The sequence below is a fragment of the Notechis scutatus genome, chromosome 5 (assembly GCF_049901735.1).
Source record: "Notechis scutatus isolate UNSWTSFEM ecotype Mainland chromosome 5, rNotScu1.2, whole genome shotgun sequence".
Taxonomy (NCBI): Eukaryota; Metazoa; Chordata; class Lepidosauria; order Squamata; family Elapidae; genus Notechis; species Notechis scutatus.
The window spans coordinates 79,318,245-79,330,312 of record NC_142013.1 but is presented as its reverse complement, the minus strand read 5'-3'; the positions used below and the strand labels follow the sequence as shown (position 1 = coordinate 79,330,312).

General features: G+C 35.8%; 1 protein-coding gene across 3 annotated transcripts in view; it reads right to left on the bottom strand.

The window, feature by feature from the left end:
• OCA2 (OCA2 melanosomal transmembrane protein) overlaps positions 1–12,068 on the bottom strand; it is a 193,017-nt gene that overhangs the window by 84,708 nt on the left and 96,241 nt on the right. For all 3 annotated transcript variants that reach the window (XM_087967115.1, XM_087967114.1, XM_087967116.1), the window contains 2 exons: positions 9,608–9,746; positions 7,395–7,527 (listed from right to left, as the gene is read on the bottom strand). In XM_087967115.1, coding sequence (XP_087823241.1) covers positions 7,395–7,527; positions 9,608–9,746 — 272 coding nt within the window. The remainder of the gene's footprint in view (positions 1–7,394; positions 7,528–9,607; positions 9,747–12,068) is intronic.

Below are 12,068 nucleotides of genomic sequence, written 5' to 3'. Positions count from 1 at the left end.
CTCTGACCAGATGTAAGCAATAATCAATAAAAATACACTTGCCTCAGCAGAAGCCATGCTTCTGTTCTGCTCTTCCCTCAGCGCTACATGTTTTGATGCTAGGAGGAGGTCCCAGCTCAGGGCCCTTATCCTCTGTCATTTCAGAAAGCTCTGTAGCCAAATCAGCCCCAACTATCTCCCTGCCAGTGCCCCTCCTCCGAGCTGCAGCTATAATCTATGAACTCACTGAAAATATCACAGCAACATGGGTGTTTAAATGCAAGGTTGAAAACATTCGTACATTCTCTCACAACACTAAATAGATAGCTGTATAAGAATCTGTAGATGTAATCACATTACTACTTTTTGGAATATATTGTCATAATACACTATAGCAGGGGTTCCCAACTCCTGGTCCATGGACTGGCATCAGTCCATGGCATTCCAGCAATTAGTCTGCCCAAGCAAGCAATGCCCCATCTGCAGGATGCAGACAACACATGAAACCATACCCCCTCTAGTCCATGGAAAAACGTCTCTCCATGGAAGTGGTCCCTGGTGCCTGAAAGTCTGGGGGCTGCCACACTATAGCATCTCAAATGGGCTCTACATTGCGTTTTCAAGATCAGTATTCCAGTACTTGTATTCTGAATTTTTTGTTGCTTCATCCCATCTTTTGGGGAAAACTAGTTCAACTCTTGAAAAAAGGAGGGTGGCTATAAGCTTGGTCTTCAGCAAGTAGTGGTCCATGGCAGTGGGATTACTATAAGGGAGATTATCTAAAGAAGGCTATCCCAGCAAATGATCAAATCAAGTGCGTGATCAGCATTATGTGCTGGCCTATACATGGGTGGGATTCAAATTTCTTAACAGCCGGTTCTGGCCTAATTTGGGTGTGGCCTAATTTGTGGGTGTGGCTTGGTGGTCATGTGACTGGCTGGGCATGGCATGTATGTAAATATTATAAATATTTATGTAAATGTTGAATTTTTTATAAAAAAAGAGCAACTTTCACCCAAAATCAGGCAAAGCAGGTAGGCAGATGGAGTTGCTCACAGAATTACAGATTCATTCAGAGATCTATCTTTCTGCAATCAGCTACCTGAGTCTGTCACATAAAATTTGCTTGCAAGCAAACTCAGAAAATTAACTCACAACACACTATGTATATAAATATTGAATTTTTTATTAAAAAAGAGCAACTTTTACCCAAAATCCAGCAAAGCAGGCAGGCAGATTGAGTTGCTCACAGAATCACAGAATCACTTAGAGATCTATCTATCTGCCATCAGCTACCCGAGTCTGCACTGAAAAAATAGAAGCTTCAGTCCTAAGGAAGGTTCAGCTCTGCTTTTAGATTAGCTTTTAGATTAATGCAATGATTTCCTGCTTTCTAGCTAATCTAAATCTCCCAGCACAGCAGAACAGCTGATGGTCAGGGAAAAAAGAAGGAAAAATAGCAACTTAGCAGGCAAGTTTGATGGCTCGCATGCCAGGTAAGGAGTGAGTGGGTGGGGCAGGGCCAGCCAGTGGTGCATTTTGTGTGTGTGTGTAGACCATTTCCCAACAAGCTCAGCTGTGCCACCCGGACAGCTGACAAGTGCTGCACATTGGTGCGTAACATTTCAAACTCCTCTTCTTTCCTGCTTTTTCAGCCTCAGCTGTGCCGTGCAGTTCAGTGTCTGCTGCTCTTCAGAGCTACCGGTTCTATAGAACCAGGCCGAACCGGTAGCGTCCCACCCCTGGGCCTATAGATATCTTGTGTATTATGAGTTCTTGAGAGGCTGTTGACATCATCTACCACTAATAATCTAGATGATTTAAGTATGTCTGCAGAGATCTGCTCAGTCAGCTACTTTGAAAATGTTCAGAAGAATCCCTAGCCTATCTCTTGTTCTCAGTTGTACATAAACATATTGATTAAAGGCTAGGCATCAGAATTGAATCCTACCAAGAGTGAGATATCCTTATAGGTGACAGACTCGTTTCTATACTTAGTCCTCTTCTAGTCAGCCTCGAATGAAGATTTATGGTGAACTAGATGTCTTGAAAGAGAAGATACAACTTTTCGGCAGAGCTAGAAAATCAGACAGTGAATTGTAGCCACTACAATATCTTCAGAAAAAGGAGAGATTGTGAGATCACCCACTTATGTTCAGGCAACTGCTGTTTATGAATAAACTGCAGGAACTGAGATTTTTGTGGTCAGCTTGTAAGTTGAGTGGCTGGGAGTTGAGGGATCTCAATCAAGCTCACAGCTGTAATGCAACCTAAAGGGGTATAAGGTTAGCCTGAGCTTTTAAAGCACTTTCAGATATAACTAATTTACAACTAAAGAGAGGTTTTCTGAGAGACAGGAAAAGAAAATCCCACTCGGTGAGTCAAGATGGGATTTCTAGTATTACAAAGTGGAGAAAGGTTTTAAATATTTAAAAGTTTTTTGCAAAACGTTTAACAAGTGAATATAAGAAGGCATAAAATGGACAATTATTTTGAAAGATTATTTTTGGTGAAAGTGCTTCTGAACAAATTGGAGTTAAAAAACAATTAACTGAAAGAATGTTTTTGCTTGCTATTAAAGAGTCCAGACAATTGGTGAATTTCACAGATCAAAACATAAGCGTAATATGAGCCAGACTGTGATTCTCACTATAACTGCAGAATGCCATGTAAGATATAAATATTAAGGATACAGGAAGACAAAATGACAAAAAGGAGGGGAGAAGCTTTTGTCTTTCCCTTTTTGAGACATTTTTATTTTTGAAAGAAGAAAGAGAGAATATGTTGGTATCATAATGGCAACCATGAGAAACTGACAATAATAATAGAGGGATGATTGGATTGCTAGAGCAACCTGCAGAGAGAGGAATTATACCAGATTTACTTCAGAAAATGCTTGAGCAACTATGAAAATGTTTGAACAAAAAAACATGTTTATCCAGTAAGTTAGCTAAGTCACTTAATAATAAATTGACAGCTTTTGAAAAAAAATTAATGAAAGACTTGTAAAAATGAAAGAGGGGGTAAAAGAAGAAGTGAAGATTATTTCAGGTTCTATGACACAAGTGCCTGCAGATGTAGAAGAAATTAATGAAAAAATAAACTTTTGAAGAGTAAGACAAAATTATAGAGAATTGGAAAGAAAACTAGATAAAATAGTTAATTTTTCTTTTGTTCAGAAATGAAAATATAGATCTAATCTTTTGTTCAGAAATGAAAATATAGATCTAATCTGTTGTTCTGAAGATCTCTAACAGCTTTAAGATTGTTAAATAAACAATTTCCAAAAGTGATTAGAAAAAGATGTTAGCAAACTTAGTGTCAGCTTTGGAAGCCGTATTGAGATTTGATCAGTGGTGGGATTCAAATTTTTTTTACTACCGGTTCTGTAGGCATGGCTTGGTGGGCGTGGCAGGAGAAGGATACTGTAAAATCTCCAGTCAGAGGTGGCATTTGCCAGTTCTCTGAACTATTCAAAATTTCCACTATCGGTTCTCCAGAACTGGTCAGAACCTGCTGAATACCACCTCTGGATTTGATGCTCCCAAGCTACCACAGTTGGGTCTGTGAAAGTGGGAGGGAGGAATTCATCTGAATATATCTAGCTACCAAACAAAATAAAAATTATTTTGTTTGGTTCAAGGTCACTGAGTGTGGTGTACAATGAAATGGGAATTTTACTTTAGGACAGATGGTGATTGGACCATGTGAAGTGGTGATGACTAAAGCGGGGAGGTGGATTTGTGGTTTTGACTTTTGCAAGGAAGCCCAGAACTTTCAGTTTCAGGATTCCACAGATGTGCCAGTTTACTATCCAAATAAAGGTACTTTTGAAATATGTCTGTCTCAGAATTATTGACTGGCATGGAGGTTTGCTAGAACACCGACATTTAGTGTCCTTTAAAAGGCTCCACTACAGTTGTGAGCTTGATGACTGATCCCTTTGTCTCTGGGTGCATAAATTTATGGAAGATTGTTGTTCTGAGGCCTCCTCATGAGGATCAGCCATATGGATCATTCATCCTCTTCTTGTCTGGAGAAATTCTGAAGAACTGGTTCTTTGATCTTTGCCATAGTTACTGTCTCTGCTCTCCTGGAGACATATTTAGCTCACCAGGCCTCTTCTGGAAGTCAGAAAGAGCCAAGTTTTCAAGGTGATGGGCCAGCCTACCTATAGATATTCAGCAAGTGTTTCCTTCCTCTATGGCAGGGGTGTCCAACCTTGGCAACTTTAAGACTTGTGGACTTCAACTCCCAGAATTCCTCAGCCAGCAAAGCTGGCTGAGGAATTCTGGGAGTTGAAGTCCACAAGTCTTAAAGTTGCCAAGGTTGGACACCCCTGCTCTATGGAATTGTCAAAATTTTAATAAATGATGATTAACAATTGGTATGGTTCCTGTAATATGGATAGAGGGAATTTTTTATTATTATTATTTGGTTGTTTTATATGGTTTGTAAACTGACATGTTTACTCAGGGAAAGAAAGAGGGAAGATGTTTCCCAGAAAACTTTACATGGCACAATCTTTATTACTGTGTAAATGCTAAGAGATAATTACCTCAGGATTTTCAGGTTCACTGTACTTCCACCGCCTTATTTCAAACTTCCTTTTAAATATTATTGTGTGTGTGTAGGTGTGTGATGTAAAGAAAACTTTCAAGTCAAGCTTGAATCCTGGTAGTATGTCATTTTCTTGATAATATGATAATATTATTTCCATATATCTATATAGATATATAGATGCCTAGAGGTAGAGCTCTCACCTCCCAATTAGGAGGCTGTGAGTTCGATCTTAGGTAGAGGCAGATATTTCTCTCTCTGGGCACACTGAGAATATATCTGCTGAACAAAACTCTGCATTGGCAACAGGAAGGGCATCTGGCCATTAAACACTCAGCTCCATTCAGTTGCCGAGACTCTACCCCACAAGGGATTATGGGATCATTAAAAGAGGATGATACTGTATCTTCATCTTCCAATCAAATCAAATCAAACCTTTATTGTCAATCCACAACATGTGTACAGTGAAATTGAATATAGCCTGGTGTCAGCCCAATAAGGTAGGACAATGCAAGAGTTACATGTTACTACATTTTTGTTATAGGGTATTATAACTGAATCATGAAATGCTGCTACATTTTTATTTCCCTTTCTATCAAATAGAATGAAGGTAACATTATTCTTATTCTTTTGTGGAGTACTTGATGCTCTCTAAGTTTGATTATTTGCTTGCAGATGTTTCATTACCAAATTAGATAACATCAGTACTGCCTTGAGACTCTTTTTCATGCCTTCTGCTTTCTCTAGATTCACCTGTACCTTATCTTCGTTTCAGTGTTCCTACTTATCCTTCTTCAAGGTTATCTCATCTATAATCTTGGAATTGCCTGGTGGCACCCACCCAAATACTAACCAGGTCCACCCCTCCTGAGTTTTCAAGTCTTAGAAATGATCAACCTCATGAATCTATCTGCTGGTATAGATCTAGATCTGGAAATTGAGTTAACTGACATCAAATAAATCAATAAAGCAGATATATATTGATTAACCTTTAGGGCATATCAACATACAGGTTCAAAAAATAAAAAATGATAGATTTGTACAGAAGAAAAATGGCATGGTGAATTACAGCCTGCGTGCTAGAAAATTAGGAAAATAATGGAGGATTAATATTTAAGGTTTTAAGCCTTTTCAATAAGCAGCATTTTTAAGTCTCTAGAATTTAAAATGTCAGGAGTCTCCTTGAATTTCAAAGTGCAATCTTGTGAATTCCTTGCTCATCCTAAGCAACTGAGGAGCAGCAGAACATCCTCAATAAGGATATGAAAACCAAGGAAATCTAAGCAATGGAAAATAGTAAATGGGGGCTTTTTTTTATAAACATTCAGTACTTGTTTGATTGGTAATCAGGGGGCAACTTTGCAGACACTAAATTGATTGAAACAGCTGTTTCAAACAATTCTGTTGAAGGTTATCACAAAACTATAGCAATTAAAAATTGGAAAGTCCCATTAAGACATCTTGCACTGATTCTGTTACTTCTCTGAAGTCAAATTGCTTCAGATCCCTTTTAATGAAATGTACTTTGATCACCCCTCTCATCTCCTTTCCCAGAAATCATTAATAGAACTAGTACTTTAGTATTTGCTTTTATTGAGCAATGAGCAAGTTCTGATTAGCTTCATCATGATGTAACTACTGCTGATTGTAGGAGGGAAAAAGTTTACTAATTATGAGAACTGCTGAATCTGAAGATAGTGATGAGAGAATAACACAGATGATGTCTAATCTGAGTTTGAGTATGCTTCTTTACTGATTATTTTAACCATTTTGGTTAGTAAAACGCAAGAATATTGTAGATGATTATGTTCTTTTAAATAACAAAGCATAGGATAATACCATTTTCTTTAAAAACTTCAAGACATCTCAGCCTTGGGATGTTCAACTCCTAATAGTTTTCAGAATATAATTTAAGATGTCAGAGTAATTGCTATTTACTGACAGCTGCCCCTAAAAATGCTTTTTATGCCCACTAGCAATAGTTTTTAAAAAATTAAAAAGAAAGCACATCTGTAAAGGAACCACTGCCTACTAATTTGAAATATTAAACAAAAATGGAATCAAGACTAAAGTTGTAGTCAAGGTTGACTCAGTCTTCCATCTTTCCGAGGTCGGTAAAATGAAGACACAGATTGTTGGGGGCAATATGCTGATTCTGTAAAAAAGCACTGTGAAGTCTAACTGCCATTGCTAAGAATAAAGCTGGGGATTGAGGAACCATATTAATTCTCACATTAGACAGTAGGGAGAACCATTATGTCAACAGCTGGATCAAGGCTATCAAAAAATCAGCCAATTATCTGTTGATCTGGAAGAGGAAAATGCCTAAAATTTAAACTTTGAACACAGAATATATAAGGACTTTGGTTTCTTTGCACTACAATAGACAATTCTTCTACAGCATGTGTATATAGCTTCTTTTCTGTCTGCAGTAAAGAGATTAATCTCATTTCAGTCATGTCCATTAGCCTTCTGTCACATAAGCCAATTCCTTCATAAGCAATTAAGGGTCTGGGCAGCTGAATTTAAAACCATACCTTTGTAATGCCTGACATAAACATTTGGCACAGGCCAGCCCACATAACTTTACATCTGATTGCCAGCAAATACTCTTTTAAATCAACTACTTGTGTAACATTCATTGTATCTGATACTCATAATGTGCTGTCCATAGCAAACTTAATCACTGAATAAGCAGATAAAATAATTCTGGAAAAGGACTATAACAAATTCTCAGGGTTGAAGTTCACTATAAATCCAATCCATATTCAAACAATACACCCTTCTCAGTGTTTCATTTTATCAAGTAAATCAGATCTACTGTATATCTACATTGTTTTCAAATTTCCACTCACCAACAATCTCACTTGGCTCTTTGTTATAGAGTTTCTTGTTCCAGTAAAGTAGCCGTAGAAAAGGAAAGGAAACCAGAAGTACAAGACACATTCCAATAAACATATGCCCCGTAAATTCAGCAAAGTCCAACCCCTAGGAAAAAAATACAGTTGAAATACAGTTAGTTACAATGGTTCTAATCAGTGAAAATGGAAATCAAAATGCAGTTTTATGTGATCAGACTGTCTTTTTAATAGCACCCTTAAAGTTATGTCTCTGTTAGAAGAAGCACATCTTAAGGTGAGCTCGCAAATTCCAATTTCTTCCCCCATTTAGCTTTCCATGGCTGGAAATATGCCTACCATTTTTGATGAAAAATGGCTATCATGTGAAAGAGATTTAGAATATTACTTTTTACACACACACACACCATTGCACCTCCCTCTTGGTCTGTTACACTATCCTAGAAGATAGTTTAAGATAGCATTTATCAGTGTATCATTATGAATTGGCTTAAAAAATAGCTTTCATCGCCTGAGTCTTTAAAATGTGTTTATGACATCAAAAGATAAAGATGGAAGACAAGTTATAATTAATAATTTTAATTTAAACCATGAACAAAGAAGATAAGAACGATATAGGCTATACCCCATCCAAAGTCACTTCTTGAGAAATGGGTGACCATATAGATTTGTAAGTAAGTAAGTAAGTAAGTAAGTAAGTAAGTAAGTAAGTAAATAAGTAAGTACGTAAGTTAGTAAACAGACAAGTAAGTAAGTAAGTAAGTAAGTAAGTACATAAGTAAGTAAGTTAGTAAGTAAGTAAACAGACAAGCAAACACAAAAACAAATACATAAACACCATTTCTGTAATACAAATAAGTGAATATAGTTTTCAGTTTTGGAAACAAAATAATTTATAACAGAACCTATTGCAAATCAGTTATGCTTGCTAACAAAACACATTCTTATCATCATACTGTAACAAACTAGCAAATCTAAATAGATTCAGTCACTATGCACTATATTTTTAACCAAGTATGACTCATTAGAGGTACATCAAGAAATATTTATACTAAATGCAAGCAGAGGTAGTCTTTGCTTATCAACGGCCTCATTTAACAACTCTTCAAAATAATAACTATTTGGGGGAAAAAAACGTTTTGCAACCAATCCTCACATTTAGACCCATTGCAATGCCCTGTGGTCATATAATTGCTATTTATGTGCTTCTCAACGGACTTCTAAAGAAGCAGAATAAATAGAGAACAAAGAAATGAAATCATAAGTCACAACCATACAATGATTCAATTAAAGATAGCAATTATTCATTTAGTGACCAGTATTTGAAAGTTTAAATCTTTAATGCAGAAAAAGAAAATAAATATATTATCAGGCAATTAGAAATGTGTTATATCATGTCTTATGCAAGATAAAAACAAAGGTTTTTTAATAAGGTTTTCCTGCTTTTATCTGTAACTGCCCAGAGTCACTCTGAGAGTGAGGTGAACAGTCTTTAAATTTGATTTAAAAATTAAATCAATCAATCAATGAAAAATCTCAGGAAGGTAATAAACCTCCCATCAGCCAGTGCAATTTTATTTGCATCCCATATAACACAATTCCAATGTATAGTCAACTCAGAAATGAATTCCATTGATTCTTTGGGAATTAATCTCAAGCATGTGGATATAGATTTGAAGGCTTGATAATAAGGTAGTTACTATATTTTGATGATGATCAGTAAATTGAACTTTAACATTTGAGGAGTTTTTTGGTCTTAATATTCATTTTTCTAATTTAAATTATTCCTTGAAGAACCATTCTGAGGAAAAAACAAAAAAGTGAACGTTTGTTTATATGTAATAATGTAGTGTCAGAATGGATATATTCATCATTATTATTTATTTATTTATTAGACTGTAGGCTATATCAACGTACAAGGTTCGAACATGTGTTACCAATAAAATCCTATATAAATCATTTAAAATAAGAGTAGGGTAAAATGCAATCATTCCAATCAGGCCCACATATGCCAATCTCAGTCAGACCATTTTAGTCAGAAATTGTGGTGTATTAAATGTCATTTTCAAATTCTGGCCACACATGAGGTATGTTGTTTTAAAATGTTCATTTTTCAACACAGTAGGATAAGTGAATCAGTAATACACAGCAACATCTGTACATAGAGATTTGTTGTTGTTTTAATTAACACAGCAGAGAGCAATACATACCATCTTCCTGAGTTCCTGATTGGAAACAATTATCACATTTGGAGGATCCCCAATAGCTGTAGCAGCCCCTCCAATATTTGTGAAGATAACTTCAGCAATCAGGACATGCCTGGGATCAAGATTGAGCACCTCACATAACCTGCAATTCCACAAAGAAAATACCAAATAATATCCTTGCTGGGTGACTTTTTAAAAACATTATTAATATTTTTCTTTAAAACATAACTACAAAACAGAGCCTATTAAGAGCACCTGAACTATCATACAAAAATCAAGAGTAAACTAAAGACCAAAAGCAAAAGATAAAATCTGTATAACTTCAGTTTAATGTTAAATATTAACATAGTTTGCCCTTTAATTTTTGCTTCAATAAAATTAAAGTGTCAGCATGGAATATACGTGATAGGTCTTCCATTAATTTTCTTTAAACAACTCAACCTTCCAATTCAAAAACAGGAAAAATGATAGGGGTTTTTTAATTGAAATGCATGGGCTTCCTGACAACTACAGTAAAGCATAAGACATAATGATGATGACAAAAGTTGGAGCCAACAGTATTGAGAAAGCTACAGTTATCCACTCCTACTTTATAGTTTGAGATTGGAGAAGAACAAGTTAAAATGGATGGCACAGAGTATCTTAAAAAAAATAAGAATATGTGCAACAACAGTATAATTGGAGCAGAACAAATTATTTTGCAAAAACATGCAACATCCATAAAACCAATTCTGATGGGTAAATTTTGCCTATTAAAGGATGTTATAGGATTTTCTTCTGGGTCTAGATTTATTTCCAATTTTCCACAATATTTTATATGAAGAAGCAATGTTGAGTAGCAGTCCCATGGAAACATGAGTGAGAATGGGTTTTTTTTTCTTAAACATAAACTGTGATCTTTTCTTTTTAAAAAGTGAGTTTGCCACAAAACCTAACAAGAAAATAAGATAATATTTCATGCATCATTGGTAAAAAGCTAAATCCCTATTGTCAGGGAATCAGGAGAATTTGCTACTAAGCTTCATCACCATGGTAATAAGAGCTTACAAAATCATTTAAAAATTGGACTGAAAAAGCCTGGGAAAGACAGTAGCAATAATTGGATGATTAAGAAAACCATGTAAGAGAAGAAATATATTACATATTTCAAAACTCTTCTTTAAAAAAACTATTACTATATGTGAGTTCCCCACTATAATATGAAAACATTTATTTATTCATTCATTGAGTATGTGTTCCGCATTCTATTTGGCAAGACACTCATGTGAATAAAAAATATATTTGAATCTAGAAATTGTGTTTAATATTGTTTCCAATTACATCAACATTTGAAGGCCTATGGGGGGGAAAGCATTCACCATAAAATGCTAATGGTATCACTTCCTTGGAGTGAAAGATGGAGTTCTCCCAACTTGGTAAGACGAGATAAGTTAAGTAATAGTTAAATTGCTATTGTATCAAGTGGATTTGGCTGTTTAATCTTCTGTTCTCACACAGTTCTCAAATCAACAAGCAGGTAAGGGAAAGGAATTTCTAGAACAGCAGCCCCCAACCTTTTGGACACCAGGGACTGATTCCTTGGAGAGAGGTTTTTCCATGGACCAGAGGGGACATGGTTTCACATGCTGACTGCATCCCACGAATAGGGCTTTGCTTGTTTGCACAGCCTGGTTTCTGACATGCTGTGGAGTGGTGCTAGTCCATGGACCAGGGGTCGGAGACCCCCTGGTCTAGAACATGAATAGAAAAAACTTGTGAGTATGATGCCCATAATCCTTTAACATGTTGACCATGGCTGATGCTGACTGAAATAAAAACAGAAGGAAGGAGTGGGAAAATACTACTAGAAAAAGAATAGAATGAAGTAGAGTGCAGGGAATGAGGTTTGGAGTTGATATGCAGATAAAAGGGACAGTCAATTCTTTTTTTCAGTGAATGACTTTACCTCACCATTGTGTTCATTTCTAGACTATGTTTAATTCTGGAAGTGATTTGGATTCAGAGACAAAAAAACTGTCCAAAGCAAGGTAACACAGAAAAATGAGGGCTGCATCTATCTTCTATCTACCTATCTACCTATCTATCATCTATCTAAGCATCTTCATTAGTTTCTAAAGTGTAATGTTAGGCAGGCCATTGATACTACATTGGGAAAGTAAAATTGGAGAATACCAATAGTGGAAAATTGTTTAGATATAATCTTAGCAGAAATCTGATCAAATTCAAGAATTGTTTCCTTTTATACAACATATTACACAACAAGGTACACTTGGACTTTCTTTGAGAAAAAGAGAAACTGTTTTAAAAAGTAATCCAAATGATCCACATAGATATGAGCAAGAGTTGCAGATGTCTAAAATATAGTATAAAATATGTAACCAGAAATTAGTGGATGGGGTGGAAAAGGGAGCGGAAGAAAGACCACTAAAATGTATTGCCCTATAATATTCTATCTTCTTTTGTT